The sequence below is a fragment of the Lates calcarifer genome, linkage group LG1 (assembly GCF_001640805.2).
Source record: "Lates calcarifer isolate ASB-BC8 linkage group LG1, TLL_Latcal_v3, whole genome shotgun sequence".
NCBI classification, from domain to species: Eukaryota; Metazoa; Chordata; class Actinopteri; family Centropomidae; genus Lates; species Lates calcarifer.
This window is the reverse complement of record NC_066833.1, coordinates 17,218,263-17,237,117: the sequence shown is the minus strand read 5'-3', so window position 1 is coordinate 17,237,117 and position 18,855 is coordinate 17,218,263. Positions and strand designations below refer to the sequence as shown.

At 41.1% G+C, this 18,855-nt stretch overlaps 1 protein-coding gene across 1 annotated transcript in view; it reads right to left on the bottom strand.

Annotated features, from left to right (window-relative positions):
- Nucleotides 1-18,855, bottom strand: part of LOC108881516 (FERM, ARHGEF and pleckstrin domain-containing protein 1) — a 50,849-nt gene that overhangs the window by 19,227 nt on the left and 12,767 nt on the right. Inside the window, 6 exon segments of the mRNA XM_051071199.1 lie at nucleotides 1,344-1,386; nucleotides 1,389-1,457; nucleotides 2,054-2,151; nucleotides 3,506-3,584; nucleotides 3,819-3,861; nucleotides 3,968-4,072. Of these exon segments, the coding sequence (XP_050927156.1) occupies nucleotides 1,344-1,386; nucleotides 1,389-1,457; nucleotides 2,054-2,151; nucleotides 3,506-3,584; nucleotides 3,819-3,861; nucleotides 3,968-4,072 (437 nt within the window).

Below are 18,855 nucleotides of genomic sequence, written 5' to 3'. Positions count from 1 at the left end.
GTAACATCTTCATTGCCATTATTGTAGACACTTAAGTTTATTTGAGTTAATCTGTACACACCATTCTGCTGCTATAAATTCAGCCACAGAAAGCTCAAGGGAGGTCAAGAAGTATTCAGAAATTAGACTAGTTCATTTTTGGTTTTTGTCTTGGTCATGAAATTTACAACTGAATAACAACTATTCTATCCTCAAATCTTAAATCTATTATACAAAAGCAGTATGTGTTTTGTAAAAGACTGAAGTAGGCGGGATGAATTGTACTTGCAGGTTTTAACACTTTGACTCAACAAAAGCAAACTGTAGCTCATTATCCTTTCAGCAGATTTCTGGACAAATAAATTAAATCCTGGCTTATCATCCTGCTGTGTGTCTCACTAATTGAGGTGAAAGACCAAGTCAGAGAGGATCCAGGTTTCTCATGTTTATCAGAGTTTTTGGAGCAGTGGTGGAAGTTTGGGGGAGGGGTTGCAAACTAACTAGCTCTCCTAATTCTTATCAGTGGATAAGCCTTCCTGTTTCCTGTGTGTGGTACTTAATAAGAGATTTAACTCACCATGGCATTCAGCCAGAAGAGCTGCAGTTACAGTTATCAACTAAGGAGGGGGAGGGGGGGCAAGTCAAAGAGAGCAGTCAAATCTAATTGAGCTCCTTTCATGTAGCAGCAGCTGCCCACTGTGTGTCCATCTCTGGCATAGCTCACTGTAACGTACAGGTGAGACAAGGGTTGGCAAAAGCTTTGGCTTGCATTCAAACTTGTGCACTGATGATTTTGACATTTTGAGGCAGGATGGTGGGAGGAGATCTGGAAGGTCTCCAGTAATATACTCCGAGATGCAGATAGTAGGAAAAGTACTGGGTAAAAAGTGCCATGTTCAATAACCAACTTCACTTCATACAAACTTCTGTGTTAGGCACCAAAATCTGGGTTTTTAACCTACTAAACACAGCTGACAACAGCTGTATGAGTCATTTGGTGGGTTGTTGGAGCAGTCAAACTCATATCCACGTCTGGCCAGAAGCTGTAAAACAACTTACAAAGGAGTAGTTTTTCTGAACTGATCTACGATAAAGAACTGCACAGCGCTCTCTTGAGAAAAAACCCATTCATTCGATGGCTGCTTTCCTGAATGTGTCACCTGTACAATAAAAAATTCCCAACGGGACATGCACAAGGTCTGAAACTACTTTTCCTGTTCACGGGTGAACAGAATAATTTGTGTTGAGCGATGACTTCAGTGACCTTATGAGCAGAGCTCAACAAAAAACTCTAACTGGATCCAAGGAATGCCTAATTTTAAGACTGTACATAGGTCACAGTAACTCCAGTTCCAGACACTCACATATTCTTTGAGTGAAACTCCATGATCTTGTCAATCAGGGCATTTGATCTGGGATGTAGTTGTTGTTGAGGAGGTGTGACCGGCACTGGCTCTCCTCAAAGTCCCCAATCTCAGCTGAAAAATAAGAGAGAAGAAAAAGAAAAAGTTTGTGTTATCGCAGAAACACCTACTACAAAACACTGGCAGGTCATAAATTGAAGGAAATAACAACATTAAATCTCTTGGTAAACTTCCAGAGCAGCTTCAGTGCTATTTGGCACAGAATTAAACACCATTCATCCAAAAGATATTCCCTCATAAAAATATAACTGTGTTAAATTGTGTCAACATAATTATATGTAGACACAAAGTTGAACTTATCTCCATCATCACTCACGATGACTTTGATCGCTATTGGGTAACAGAATGTGGCTCATGAAGGAGTCAGGTTATGAAAATGCTCAGTATTTCCCAACACAGCACCCTGATCTGTGGATGTGTGGTCATTCTGACGCAGTTCTGCAAGATTAGGTTCAGGCATCTGACTCAAAGGTATCCATAGCAACACACAGATAATCAATTTGCAATGGTGTGCAGTGTGCTATAAGACAATGTTTGATGATAGGCTCTGTGTGGAAAAAAGCTATAGTGTGTTTTTCAAAGAGAGTTATCTGATCTGTCAACGCTTTGGTCTCTTGAACTAAACGAGGAAACAGTTGTGAGGGACTTACACTGGATAATGTGGGAGACCATCAGTGCGGCACTGCTGTCATTACAGGTCAGACGCCCACAGGAAAGATCCTGTTTGATCTGGAGGGCAAACAGGTACCTGGACACAAAAAACAAACAGCTTTCAAATTATACAACAGGGTAGATGTGCTGGTGGTTCCCAGCAGTGGAGCAAAATCAAATGAACCTCTGGATCTACTGCTGAATTCAATCAGGTCATCCAAGAGAACAGCTGCAACTAAATATCTGAGCAAATACAATGTACCCTGCCTTGTTTTATTTTGCACAAGGTATCCTATTAGCTTAACAGAAATGCCCAAGTGCACATTTTGTATTCAGTGAGTAATGAGATGAGTGAAGTCATTCACTGAGAATTTACTGACTGTCTTGTGTAATGGTGCTGCTTCTCTTGGACGCAAGCCAGAGTTGCAGGGATTCAGCAAAAGTCCCTGGCTTGACTCAGGCTGTGAATGCTGTGGTTTTGTGGCATGTGCAGTAACCATTCGGTTACCAAGGTGCAAACTGTTGCCAATATCATCAATGGACAAAATGAAACTCAACTCAAAATGACTGAACAAAATACAGTATAGACATGTATGTATAGACATATAGTGTATGTTTACATATGTTTACATATGTTTTTGTGCATGTGTACATGTGTGCAATATGAAAGTGTATGTGGGGTTATAATGTGGCAGAATTAATGTCTGTGCAACTTTTCATTATGAACTGATCTATCATTTTTTTGATTAATAGTTTGATTAATTAAATGTCAGATGATAGTGGAAAATATCCATTACAGTTTCCCAGAGCCCAAGGTGATAGCTTCAAATTTGTTTTTGGTCCAACCAACTGCCTAAAACCGAGATATATTTACAATTACATTAAATGGAAATGTAGCAAATCTACTCACTGAGGAGGAATTAAATGTCCCCCTGGGACAACTAAATCTGATGGATTATTCACTAATTATTTTTTTAAATTAATTTTTAATAATTATCATCTACTGTGTCATCAGCGTAAAGATTAGAAAGCTACTATATAAAAAGCACCTATAGTATGCCTGCCTTGTGTGAATGAGGTTTAAAATACTTATCAACAAGACTTTCTGTATGCCCATTATTTCTCCACTCTGACTCTGAAAACATGCAAGTCATGATCCTGCTCCACAACGAGGAAGCAGGAACCAGAAAATCATTAGCACCATGCTAATCTCCAGAGGGCTAAATCAGAAACATGGCAGCCATGACATGAAAATTGCAAAGCTGAACAGGAAATAAATCTTTTGGAAAGTGGAGCACATGTTTCATTCAGGCTTCAACAATTGCCTCCACTCGCAGCTGAAGTCGTTTACACTGACATATCATATATAAATTCATATTCATTTAGCGTCAACTGGAAAACATGCATGATGTAGGGATTAAATTAGTTTAATTACATGGAAATAAGCTCACCTTGTCAGCTCCTCCAGCAGCTGGGCATGATCTGGAGGGAAGAACTTCACAGCAAACCTCAGGATTGTGTGCTTCGGTCCTGTGGGATAGATAAGTATTGTATTAACACATAATAAATTAGTTTAAATTAGTTAGTCTCATTTTACTTTTTGTGTGGTTGCAAAAAACACAGCATATATGCTTCTCAAAGTGAGATTCACATGGACCATACTGTATAATCACTCACAGCTGATTTTCTCCAGATAAAACACTGAAGAATTCAAAGAAAAGAGATGCCTCGACAGAAGAGATAACAGCATTTTGAAACACTTACGTCTGAGCTGCTTGATAATGGGCTTGATATGGTCTAACCAAACCTGTGGAAAAGGGAAAAAAATATAACTAAGTAGCTGATTTTAAGCAAAACTAATTCTGGGGTGTATAACAAGACTCTATTTCACTTTCATTTTCATCTTCACTCACCATCATCTTTTGATGGTTCTGAAACTCCAAGCCAAAGTAGTCACCCTCAATGAGATTCATATGGGAGCACACCAGGTCAAACAGCACCTTGCCTGAGGCTTTTTGCTGTGAACAAGAGGAAAAAGACAAAGAATTTCTTGTTAGAATAACATTTAGTGATGTTTTTATGACCATATACAACAACCATGTTTATTTTAAATCTGAACTTCTGCTCCAGTCAAATGGCACTATGACGTTTATACTATACTTAGGACAAACAAACTTCAGGAAAACCCAATGACAATAAACTCTGACACAAAAGAGCAGCCAGAAACAAAAGAGGATCCTGCTTTGTAGACCTGTGAAACCCTGTGTAGTTAATGTCACCCAAATAGATGCCAAATCTGTCTGTCTGAATTCCTCTCCATCCTCCCTCCTTCCACCCTCACATTCAAAGGGCTCAGTGGGCCAAACGCTGCTGCAGCGAGGGGGTGGGGTGGGGGGCTGTCTTTGATCTGTGTTTTCAGTGTCCCTGCTGTCACTGATGACGGACCAGCAGCCTTTGAGGTTGATACAGTATCAGAGCGGGATAAAAAGTGAGTCGCCCTGACCACCTCTGTCCTCACATACAGTGCGCACAAACACTTTGAAGAATGACTTAACCGCCCACTTTCTGACAAATCACCACAACGTGACAACACGAAAACCTCAAAAAGCCACCACATCTTTGGAGAGAGAGAAACATTCCCACGTAAGGTCAAGAAAATGTCAGGGATTTTCCACGGAAACGCTCCCTCTGTTACAGACGCCCTAAGGAGACACAGAGCTCTGCCAGGCACACAGTGGGAGAATTTCTGCCTCGCTGCTTCCCCGTGACTGGTTTGCATCAGTGCAGAACGTAGCACAGCTACAGAATGCAAGTGTTTATAGTAGCAGTTTCCCCTGTCTTGGGTAATGATCCAGGGCTGTGTCTGAGTATGTTTCAAGGAAGCAGTTTCTCGTCTGCACTAACACAAAAGGACAAGGAGTTGCTTCGGGACACGCTGCTACAAAAATCTCCTTCATACAGCTGAACTGTGCTGACATCCTCCTGTAAATCTATGTGGTGTTTCAAAGGCAAAGAACGACATTGCCTGTGTTCCTATTAATGCTTAAAGAATGAAAACTTAATCTCTACCAGCTTAGCGAGAGGGTTTACACTTCCACAGCCGAATCCATAATCTTCCCCAAAACAAGCCTCCCCACCCTCATCGCTCCTCCCTGCGTCTGTCCTTCCTGTGTGTAGCACCACTGCCTCTCTCCAGGCTGCCTCATGCAGCGAAGAGGGCATCCTTCCACTGAGGACCAGCTGTTTCCATATGGTGATGGAGTTGATGAGGGAGGCCACAAGGAGGCTGGAGGGAAAGAGGTCATCAGCCAAAACACACCCTTCAAATACACACACACACACACACACACTGCTTTCTGCGACCAGCATTCCAAGCAAAGCCTGAATGCCTCATGTTTTCTGGGTAAATGTGCTCTGTAGAAGACTCCAGGCGCAAGAACAGCAGACGAAACTGAAGCTGAATACAAGGGAAGGCTGAAGAGCGTTTCTGTCTCACTGGAGCACTCCCATATCCAGCCTTATAAATCTGCTGTCAGTGTAAAATGACCACGAGCCAAGCAGAGACGGGTAAGGCACAGGCTGATTAGAGCCAGGCAGTGCTTGATTAAATGCAGCTGTTGCAGGCTAGAGTTATGGCGCTGGCATTTGACACTGCTGCAACCAACACAACGAGAGCGCTGCCATTAATGACGCACGAGTCGCAGAGAGATTGACGGCTGTCATGACGCAGGCACTCAGAGGACACTCTGTAACACAGTCTTTGCTCTAAAGTCTCTTAAGTCTAATTCTGACTTAAATGATGAAACCTGGTACAAGAGTAACTTGTCTTACACAATTGAGCTCCAAACATGGCCAGGTCATGTAACATAAATTACATGGGGAGAAAGTTACGTGATTGTTAAACATGATCCATGGGCATTAATCTGTTGCTATGACAGCCTCCACTCCTTTGGCAAAGTTTTTCACAAGATTTTGGAACCAGGCTGAAGGGCTTTGATCCCATTCAACCACAAGACAATTAGTGACGTTGTGTGATAAGACCTGGCTTAAAGTTGGCAAACTAGTTTATCCCAAATGTGTTGGATGGGGTTGAGATCAGGGCTCTGTGCAGGCCAGTCAAGTTCTTCCTCACCAAACAACCTATTTCTGTATAGCTTTGTGCACAGGGGTATAGTTAATTTGAAACATTAAAGGGCATTACCTCAAACTGTTACAACAAAGTACACTATTCTCTAAAATTCATTGTCTGCTGCAGATTATGATTTACTTAAGTGGAATACATTCCTAGCCAAAACTATAAAAACAGCACAAAAAAGCTCTTATTCCCTAATTCATCTGATCTATAGGTAATTTTCAGACATTTGACTTTGCAGCCATAGTAGCAAAGCACAGGTATTGCTATTAACATTAACAATGACTCTTTTCTATTCAGGTATCCCATTATCCCATGACAGTATCACAATGAGTCAGCTTGAACAATGCAATGATGCTGAAACTGAAAGAGCTAAATAGAATTCAGCAATTAGTCATTTTAATGTTGACACCTATGTTTTTCCTACTGTGACATGATAAAATGTTTTCTGTGAAAAAGGCCTATTATGTGCTTTTATAACAGCATCGTAGCACTTATCTGTGTCGCTGCAATGTCTGGTCAGGGCGCATTCAGTGAACTGTTAACACATCAGAACTCACACAATTGCACACTTTATTGATAGCTGGTAATGGCTGCCAAACATGACTGCCAAATGTTGTCAAGCACAATACAAAGGACCTACAGCCAAGCTAGCATATGTGTCAGGCAGGGCTTTGAGAGAAACAAGCTAACAAGCTTATTTTCACATTGTTATGGCCGCTCTACATCATTGCACCTATTTAAATTTTGACCTGATGATGGCACTACATGAAATGTTAGAGAAGGGATCACCAAAGCTTTCGGTTTAGTCTATACTAAATTTTATGGCAATCCATCTAATAATTGTTTGGATATTTTAGACTGGGCCAGATTCCATCATAACAACTCAATCAACACTTACACTAAGTTAATTTATATCACTGAAACTACACCTCAGAGAGCCTGGAAGGCAAAACATAGTTTACAAATTCTACCTTATTGAACCATTCATTTTTACACATTATAAATGTGTATGTGTATAAATTTTACACATTATAAAATCAGCAAAAGCTGATTATATTATTATATATTAATATCATATATTAATATATAATATTAATATTAATGAGGACAAGAGCGCAGTTGCATGCAACTACAAGAGAAAATAAGACCAGTGCAATCAGACAAAGTAGAAAATGTGACTTTTGCACACCGACATGCAGCTGACAGGGAGGTCTAAGGTTACAGTCTGAGGGAAACCTCATGCTCAGCAGCTGACATTTCTTTCATCATGCACAATGCCAAGAAAATGTCACCAATCTCCCTTTTTATGACCTAGATCTATAAAAGCTCTGGAGCTAGTTTACGTAGGAGCAGCCAGTTCCAGAGTGAGGCGATCTGCATCCTGATTCAGCGGTCTCAGTCCCAGGTCAAACAGGCAGGGAGGGTCTGTCTGGGCTTATTAGGTTTGAACACAGGCTCATAGGATGCTACTACTGTTTACATGTGTATGAGCGCTAGCATGCTCGCATCGCTACACTGACCTCCACATGCTCCGGCTGACAGAAGAAGGCTAAATAAAGATGACAGCGATGTCTGCACACATGTCCGCTTGGGTTTCCACTTCAGGGTAGACCAAATAACCACCCCCACCCTTGCCCACAAAACCCCCACCTCTTGTTAGCAAGCTCCTGTCAGCAAAAAACACAAAAACAAAAAACCCCTATAAAGGTCAGGTGTAAAGTAGCTTTGTGTTCCCTCGACTGTTCCCCTCTAGGAGTTGTTGGTATGGTCCACTTCACTTCCAATAAGTCAGGCAAAGCATTGTTCACCAAACTTCTCCTGGGGGTGTGAGTGTGTGTGTGTGTGTGGGGTGGGGAGGGTGGCATGGGTGGTAAACAGACTGGCAATGCCTTTAGGCTCCAGATAGGCAGAGAGAACAAAGGGAATTGTGCCTGGTTGGATGTCGCGCACTGGAGGAGCTGATGAGAGCATTCAACTTAACGATTTTGACTTTTTCTCTTTCTTGTGTCTCAGGCCTTGATTTTCCAGTGGCCCCTGCTGATTCTGTTATACTTTATATAATGGAGCAGTCATCTCACAGCGGGAGGTTTTCAGCTGTGACATTCAGCAACATCACAGGAAGCTGATCGAGGTCAAAGATGAAAGAGTCTGCGCGATTTAAGGGAGGGAATAAGCAAATGGAAAAATGGGAAAAGGTCAGTTTCAGGAATCTATCTCTGCAGTGCTCAACTGATACGACAGCAAATAGGCTTAGCACAATACAAAAGTGTTGACGTTTTAGAGTGATACCAAAAAAAAAAATCTCTTGAACCAACTTTGGGAAACTGTGGGAGGTGCACTTTGTTAGTCACAACTTCTGCATAGCACATGTTGAAGTAGCAGTGGCAGTGGAAAACCCCAGGAATGATACTTTTAAGTGAATTATGGCTCTTCTGATAACACAGCTCAGGGCTGAGTTGAGATTACAGAACTGGTTCCAGTAGCAGGCTGATACACCCACACTGAATTCCTCCTAGCGCTGTTATTAAAAACATATGTGAAAACACCACTGTCCTGATACTTGCATGAGTTCTGTCACAATATATCAATAATGCATCTGTTTAAAGCACATCAGCACACATGGGGATCCTTGCATGTGCTTTGTGTGCAAGTGCATGTAAGCATGAACAGGTATATATTGTGCACTGTAAGGGAAGGGTAGAACAGAAGGGTCAGTGGCAGCTAAAGCTCATTGAGATTCAGGTCATGCGCTGCAGAGGTTCCGAGGGTGACTCGACTACAGCAGGAAGCTGACAAAGAGAGAACAGTGGAGGGTGGCAAACGTACTGACAATCCTGTTACATTACCTGCATACCCTCGCAGCACATACGGATGTGTGACCATGCATATGTTTGCAGCATAATTAGGAATATAACTGTATCTTAACTAAAACATGACATGTTTAACAAAGCCGTGGTAAAAGAACACCCAAAGGCAGTGTAACGTTTACAGAAAATCTAACCTAAGTGATTAAATTATTGCGAGATCAGAGATTCCTCCTGATTTTCTATTCTGTTTTTTTCTTCAACAATTCCCAGGCTGAAGATGAAAAATATCAGCACAAAATGAAAGCAAAAGCGATGATTGGCCTGCCACAGCTGTCAGAGTCATTCTGTCACAGTAGGCCAGCCTCCAGGCCCCAAGAGGACAACCATGAAAATAATGTCCCCTGTATTGAATACAGGGGAACCACAACACCACCCCCCAACCCCCCACCCTTGCCTGCCTGCCCTCCTAGGAGCCAGTCTGGGCTGCTAGAAACATATTGATTTTGCATAAACAATAATTAAGTGTCCTGTTGTGACCGTTGTGCTGCTGAATACCTAACAGTGCAGAGCATCGCAAGGACCTCCCACTGTTAGTCAGAGCACCATAAATCAGACAACAGATCTAACAGTTTGCATCATTAGTACAGATACAAGCAGCAGCAGCAGAGACTGGATCAACATGCTTTGCTATGCCTGCAAATATTAAGTCATGGTATTATATTAAACGTACACAGATGGAGCACATCACAAAATTCTGTCATACCCAAGCCTAACTTGGAGCAACATTAAAATAAGCAGAGGGCATGTGGGGTTTTAAGGCAGCTGGAATTACCTAAAAGATTGGCCTCCTTTTCCTTCATCTGCCTGAATCCCTTTCAGAGCGCTTCAAATTCAGGACCCATGCTGGTTATTCTTCACTACCACCCCTTTGCAGAGCCAAGGATTACTGTCACTCAGGGGGAGGATGCGTCACTTCACATTTAGGCAGAAAACTCCATGTTTAGTTTAGCTAGATAAAGGCAGACTGAAGAACTGAATAATACATTTTAAATTGCTATTACTACATTACCATAAGAAATATTCAAGAATAAAATGACATGAAAAGACTTTTGTTCCAAAATCACATATTCACTATTCAAAAAAAATAATCTCCCAACACAACTACTTGTGAAGGTGAATTAAAATTAAATTCAAAACATTTTCATATATATTATCTCACACATATCTTACCTACTTACTATTTTGACTATTACTATTTTACTATTGATAATATAACGAATAGTTTTAGTCATTTTTCAAGCAAAAACGCCAAACATTTGCTGGCTCCAGATTTCACTGTGAGGATTTGATGCTTTTCTTTTACATAAGTGATCAAATCCATATCCCGCTGCGTATAGGATTCTTGGATAAATGAAACCAGCTTTCTGAACCCATCACCTTGGACTGTGAGAAATCATAATGCACTTTTTTTTTAAAAAACTATTTTCTGACATTTTATAGACAAAAATACCAATTAATTAACTGAATAAATAACTGATAATTAAAGTAATTATTAGTGGTAGCATTAGTGTATATCATTTTGGATATTCTGTAGCAAATGAGCTGAAGGAGAAGAATAAAAATAGTGATCAGTTTTCATGTGCTAGTGATTTTGTGTACTAATAACCACTACCGTTCAGAATTAAGAGACAGTGAGTTCCCTCATGTAGCTGTGAGTACTGTAGAGAACTCTAACTGTGAAAGTGCAGGCAATCAATAGGTTAATTAAGAGATTAATTGAGTGTAACTGTGAGAGACAACTCCCACAAGGTCAGGCCAAGAAAGAGACAAGCATTCATATATAATCTGAATGCAAAAATGTGTCAAGGAGGTAATTCTTAATGATTTGGACTGATTAAACGGTCAGTGGGCTCCAGCCATGCCTTGCTTGACCGTCAGGTCAAGATGGCCCAGATGGTCTTATTATAGAATACACCAGAGAGCTGAGTAAAACAGATTATCAAGAGAACTATACTGTGTAAGGTAACATGAGATATACAACATGAGGTCCATGTGAGAGAATGACAGTCCAGCTAACAAACAGACTAAAAAATAAGGAGCTGGAGGAAAAACTCTGCAATGGCAGTAATTCTTCATCAGTCCTCTGCATAACAAGCTGGAAAAACTGCAACCCTGAAAAGTCACATCCAATTCACAATCTGTCACAGTCCACCCAGCTCGAGCACAAACCAAGCAGGGCTACCTTCCAGCTTCATGCACCTATTCCTGGTAAACCAAGCCAGTACACACCAGGATCATTTACATCTTCACTGAGCACACTTCCCCTCAGATCTAAATTTTAGATGAGTTGTGGCACAGTAAGATGAAATGTATGCATCTGTAATTGCATGGGCACATGTCCCCAAACCAACTGTTTCAATATTTAGTTTCCCTCATTTTAAGTATAGACACTGCTGGGACTGTAAGACAATATCAGAAATCTCAAATCAACATCAGGGAATGTTTTAAGAGGTAGGCAAACAACCGCTGAATTAGAGATCTGGGCACTGGCTCAGACAGACCAGAGATAGGCTGGTTATACTTCACCACACCTCAAACCCCCACATATTCATTTGATACAAAACAGATGGGACACACTCTTGTGGAAAAATTAATATCCAAGGTATGTTTATTAAGTATAAGTAAATGTGCCATCCTGCCTGTATGAACAGCAGCCTGCTGATATTGAAGCAGACACACTGATCTGCATAATCACTGCTGATGTCTGCTTATGTGCTGAGTGTGTTGGGGAGATCAAGAGACAGAGCAACAGAGAGAGCAAAGTAATAATATGGGATGTCATTAAGACATGGCACATAAGCATTATTAAGAGCATAATTAATATGTAGATCCTAGCTTGGCAGGATTTCTCAGGCAAAGACATTAATAATCCTAACACAAATGCAAAGGCAGCAGCTAGAACCACCTGAAGAATTTAAGTTCACATCTGCAAGAGTTTTGCATTAATGTCACTAAATATCTTGATTAAGGTATTCATTTATAAAACAGAAATATAAAATATTTCAAAATTTTCATTGTGATTTCATTAATTACCAAGAGAGCAAAAGGTTATATTTTTCAAATGATGTTCAATTTATAGTCATATGACAATGAAAAGCAGCAAATCTTCACGTTAGAACCTGCATCCAACAGATCAGAGAAATGACTTAAACAATGAATTTATAATGAAAATAGCTGCTGCCTTGATTAGTGCTGTGACTAATGATTATTTTCATTATTGATTAATCTCTCCATTATTCCTTCAATTAACTCTAGTTTAACTCACAGGACACTTGTGTACAATGAAGATGAATCAATTTGTAACTGCCACAGTGCCAGAAAAAAGCTTTTCTCTGACTGACAACGTCACCCTGCTCATGCTTTCACACTGTGGGATCCAAATAGTGTCTGGAGACAAAGTGCGGCATTGACACTCTCTGAATCAAAGGCCCAGAGAGCAGTTTTCTGCCTCACCACCTCACTTCAGACCACCACAGGTTTTTTTGAGCAGGACACACTGTGAAGAAGATGAGACTTGGGAGCTTGTGTGGTGTTAAAAAGAAATTCTTTCCAGGGAGCTGGAGCAGACAAGTCTCGAGGAATGTGTTGGTTGTTGGTACTGTTCTGCTGCATGTTCCCTTACCCATAATCTCCACCAGTAATAAATAATGACAGCTGCACATGCTGCTTTACTGGTGAGGCCAATCAATTGGCCTCCTTGAGATTAGCCGTAAACTACTTAGTCCTCTGCACAGCAAATCCACAGGCCCTCTGCCCTGTGATGCAGTTGAGTCACTGTGGTGATAAGAGCTGTTGTGACCTGACATCCCAAACTTTGTCAAACAAGGCCAAATTTCTGTGCATGCATGCATGCACGCACACAGACACACACAGACCTCTAATATAAGGTAACAATCAGCAACAGTTTTGTTAAGATTTATCTACCCAGTCTGCATCCATTACTGCAAAACCTATATCAGCAAACAGTCTAATTTTGTACAATACAGAAAGTTGAAAGTGAACAGATCAGACTAAGCATCAGCTAATCCTTTGACTATTGGCTATCAAGTCAATAGCTGCAAAAACACTAACTCCAGGGAAAAGAGGCCAAAAACATCATATTTTAGCATTTTAATGTATTCACAATGAACCTCTAATTATCACTTGGCCAGACAGCAGGGATTTCCCTGTCAGAATATAATTGACCTTAGAGCACGCAAATGTAGAGACAAGAGCCTCAGACCGAGGCTGTGCTTCCTGTGGATGAGGATTAAGGTCAACAGCCAAGAAAGCACTCCCAGTTTGAAGAAGCGCCCCTAGAGTCGCTGCTATAACCAGTGCATAGTGAGATGTCTGCTGAATTTAAAATATGTGGTCATTAGATCTTGAAAAATCATGTCTTAGCATCTCTGGGCACGCTGGATGAGGCAGCAACAGATTTTAAATCAAAAAACTGATACACACACTGATGTTGTTAGCCCATATCCTGATCAAGAAATATGTGCTTCTTGTAGGTGATGTGATATGTCATAAAATGATGGAGATAAGAAATAACCAAAGTCACTACAATTCATCTGAAGGATGCATGATATTTTGTATGAAATTTCATCACAATGTATTTATTGACACATTTCACTGAAAACCACAAATGTGAACCTTATGGCAGGTGCAAGTGAAAAAAGTCAGGGGATCACCAAAGCCCATGAACAGCAATTTTACACCTTATACATTGTGAAAATATTGTATGCTAAATAATGTTCCACTGCATGTATTGCTGTGGTGTTTTTCCTCCGTTTGGGTGGAAGCTTGGCGGTAGGATACCTACACTGAGGCACTAACTTGAACGGTTTGGTCCAGGTGTCAGGTCAGTTTGACACATGATATTCTGTGCAGCGTTTCACTTACCATTTTAATGAAGCACAGTTTAAACCCTCAGCCCTTTCTGTGAACCATCCTGTGGCAGAGCATTAGCACTAGTTGTGCACAGCATGACAAATGTGGATGCTGTCCTGAGGTGAAATCTCACATTTGAGGCTGATAGTGGAAAAACTCCACTATCAAACACAAGCCGGCAAAAAGCCTGAGAATATTCTCATTCATCCAGGTCATAGTTATCTCAAGGAAAATTTCAATCAAATGCAACTGGACTTATTGTCTGGGAAGACGTTTCAACTCTCATCCAAGAGGCTTCATCAGAATGAACTGATGATAACTAAGTCCAGTTGCGTTCGATTGAAATTTTCCTTGAGATAACAAGCCGGCAAACAAACGTGAGAGCAGACACAGCCTCGGCGAAGGCAGCTGTTGCTCTGCGTCTGCAGGCCACTGGGTCCGGCAGGAATTTAGGCCTCTGTGACTACAGAATACCAATTGCTCTCCACTGGAAGACAGAGCAAAACCAGTAACCATGGCAACATAAGGAAAATTGTGATTCCTAATCTCTGAGGGAAAAAAAATACAGAGGAATCATCTGGAGCTGAAGGAAAGCATGTGTTTAAGGTTAAATAGTGAGTAATTATCTTTAACATAAAAAACATGCCATTTTAATCACTCTCGGTGTAATGTGTGCTTTATTTATAGAGACACAGCATTTAGCTCAATTTCTCCATGTGATAATGTTGTAATTACTGTGACCATAAACATGGTTTTAGAAACTAAAATACAGAGGGTGCAAATGCCACACCCTGTTCTGCTTCTCCAGCTTCTCAAGCACACCCAAAACTATTTCTATTTGCCGGGAGGTTAGTGAAACTCAAAACCGATGAGCAAAGACGCAACCACTACCACACAATGTCACGCACAAAAATCCGGCAGTGGAAATGGGAACACTGGACTCATGCTTTACAGTGCTGGGGTTTAAGGGTTCTCAAGAGACTGAAAGAACCCTCTCTGACTAATTTAACAACACATAAACAATAGATGAGAAGTGAACATGAGTGGTCCTGCTAGTAAGAGGTTTAAAGTAAAGTGTTTTTGAATGCAGGCCTGGGGTTTGTCTCACCAAGTGATGTTAGACAGCCAATGCTGGGTGCGACCCAAGCTTTCAGTCTCACAATGCTGGCTCACTTTTTAACCGGGGAAGATCTCCATGGTAACTTAACAGTATGCAGCATGGCTACACTGCATTGGAGGAGGTTTATTTCAGAGGACTGGATCAAAAATGTATAAAGACCACTATAGTGGATAGCGAATAGACAGTGGATAGAAACAGGCATTAATCCTCATTTTCTTTTGCTGATTTCCTGTAAATTCAGCTTTACACTGTATTTGAATGGAAACTTTGCTACTGTTCTATGAGCCAGTGGTTCCCAACCCACTGATCACAGCAACATACCAGAACGGGGAACATTTGCCACCAGACTGCAAGTAAAGGCTATGACTTGCCAAAAAGAAGCAGATTATTAATTCTATAGATTTACAGGTTATTATAGACTATTTTGCTGTAACCTTCCAGTGCAGTCTGCCTGCTGCATTTTTCTCATCTCTCCCTGTCACACCCCAGAGTTTTTTTTGGATCATATCACATCTTACCACTGGTTTCACCTGTTCCACTGATCAACAGTTGCTGGGTGTAATGCTCCAACAAATATAGTTATGCAGTGAGGAAGACAAAAGCTACAAAACATGGATATAAAAATTCAGGTTTTAGGTTTTACTCTACAAGGCAACAGTTCATGGAATCTGTGTGAGGCTGAAGAGTGTTGTATTTTTTCTTATTAAATAGCCACAATTTAAAAACAAGAAGTTATGTTTCAGTTTATTGTTGTTTCTTGCTTAAATCCACTCCTGTTTGCCTCTTTCACTAGCTTCCCACATCCACTAGGTCTGTTGGGGTCTGTGTGCCATAAATTTCGTCATCAGAGGGTGTGCGTGAGGTCCATGTACCCTCCAATTTGTTGTGTTTGTGAGTATAATAATAACAGCAACTATGCATCCAAGCTGTCCGCAGCTGTCCATGTGCATTTCTGCCAGTGTAAGTAAGGCCTCTATCTCTCCCTCAGTCTTTCAGCAATTAAGCTTTGTCTTCTGGTCAGTGATAAAGCAGTCTGCAGTGAAATTAAAACAAAAAAAAACATTAATTGGACAAATGGAGAATTTCCTTGAGAAACAGCACATTATTTGCAACTCATTGTTCCCCATAAGTATGTTAAATAAATCAGCAGTTTGTTTGAATTAGTTTTGTATAGTCATTTCTATTACGTGTCTTTATACTAGTTGCATGATTTAAATCTACATTTTGCTGCTGACATGACCTAATTTTACATCTTGGATCTGTTGATCTCATGTGTTTTAAATCTTGGGTTAATGGAACCAGATTATATTCCAGGACTGAACCTCTCTCTGATCCATGCTGCTTATTTAGTATACTCTCTCTTTCCTCTCGGTTTTCACTGTATAGTGGCCAACAAAGCAGGGATCCCAACAAATGGGCATTAAGAGAAGGTAGCAAGGTCACAGTTTCGCAAAACTCACTGAGCAATTATACTTTTGGTTACCCACTTGGTTAACACTTTGACTACACTACTATTAATAATGGTCTTATTCAAACCGTATGATTCACATTTGCAGTGTAATCACTTCACCTACATTCCAGTCATTCGAGTGTAATTTCATGAACCAAATTTATCTGTACTGGAGCTAAATGCTAAATGCTTCTCTGTTTAAAGAAGGTAAACTGAGTTTATGTGAAAGAGCACCCAGACAACATTACTGTGTAATGGATTTAAATGAAATAAAGCAAGTGAGTCACAATAAAACCACAAGACCTGTGTCGCCAGCAGAAACGTAAAAAGAAAATCAGCCAATCAATCCCTGATTCTGCTGCTCTAAAAGAGAGCAAATATCTGCAGAATATGCCTCTAATCACAGACCCTAAAGAAATTCAACCTTTGAACAGCATAACACATCAAGCATTGTGTGCATTGAAATGAAATATAAGGACACAAAACAGGAAGGATTCATAATGACTTTGAGAACAGGCTCCTATTTTGCAAGCCTTTGACAGATACTCTGAAGCAGTCATTTTGACACTCCAGTGACCTGAAATGCCCAGAACAGACCAGCCCCCATGGGTTGTGTGAAAGACATTCCATGGGACAAATCCTTTGATATCTATTAAGGGGCATTCCCACACTGGCCCCCACTGATAGAGCTTTGATTCTTTTAGTCCTGAACTTCCGCACATCACTTATCAATAGAGACAGCAAGAGAAAGGCTCAACAGTTGGGATGCCTGGTCTAAAGCTCAAAGATGCCCAAACATGCCTTGAGAGGGCAAAAGTAAAAAACAACTGAGAGAACCTGAGCAAAGCTATGTGAGTTTGGATGTGTTGCTCCCGGACCAATGAAATCTGGTTTGCTATTTATTTTCCGTGGTAGCTTATGCAACAGTTCTCACTTAAATTATGAGTGGTGGTGGGTAGGTGGAGAGAGTAGGGGCTGTGGGGCGCAGTGTTGTCAGGTCAATACCTTTCCAGCAGGCATGTGTGCAGCTGGGCCTACTGATTTGAGATTTTGCTCTCTTCCTCTTTCTTTTTCTTTCCCTCTCTCTCTCTCTCTCTCTCTCTCTCACACACACACACACACGCTCTGATGTCCTTCCCTCAATCTTTGCTTCATTCATCCAGACTCTCCCTCCCGCACATCTCCTTCATCTACCCAAGAGACCCCAAATTCAATTACTTCCAGGGTGTGGTGGGAGGCAGACTCAGCTGCACAGGTACAGCTGAAGGGAATTCTGACATGCAACATGTCAAGCAAATACATTGTGGGAGTGACTTCACTGCAGGCAGAGCTACAACACGGACCAAAAACATAACCAGGGTGAAACGCGGCAATTTCCGCTTTAATTACCGATAAAGCATGGCAGAAATCTCACATGAGGAGAAAAAGCAGCATATGTGCACACCTTTCTAACTGATAAAAACATTTGAGAAGACGAGAGCAGGAGAGGTGAAGCCACAGCACCTGGGTTAAAATAAGGCACCACATGATAAGGATAATCCCATGATATCACACTGCTAGCCGGGTCTGACATGTTAATTAGCCCCCCTGAATCTCAATGAGAAATTCATAATTCATTGAAGAGGTTCAGTGGTGCTGTGAAACTGCCCTACAGCTGAGGCAAACTGGTTCCCATGAGGGTTTCACCCTTTATTTGAGACCAGGAGGACATCACAGAGAGAGCGTAGGCTAGCTAATAGCAGTACTGCCACCACACCCATCACGTACTGTGATGTCTACCGACCCTGCTGCTACTCAGTCAGTGGGATTCAGCGCCACAGTTCAAGAGCTTAATGAAAGGATCTGAACACCAACATCAAAGAGCACTGATCAGTAGAATAATATATGTGCATGGGCATGAAAAGTCAGAAGATCCACCTTCATGCATCCGTCACAAACCTCTACAAAGAGATCACAGGTTATGTTTGCATTCCCAATGTCTTTTCTTTGTAAATTGACACAGGCAAATGGTCACACAGGCAGATAGAGTTGGCTTCACTGCTGTCTGAACCAAACAAACATGAGCATCCTCCACAAAGAGACATCCATCTTGGTTACCATAGGAACAAGACTTATTATAAAGGCATCTCTTTTCCCAAAGCACCTGTGCACAGTATAGAAACCAGCACAGCATAATGCTGTCAGACACAAACTGACAGCCTTAGTGACAGCTTTCATCATTACCTCTGTGCTGTTTTGGTCTGTCCTTCCAAGAAACAACAGGAACGGTGCAGGGCAAATGGGTTTCTCTGTGCGGGATTGTTTTGCCATGAACTGTACCACTATAGCTGTGCTCACAGCAGCCGCATTTGCTTGCA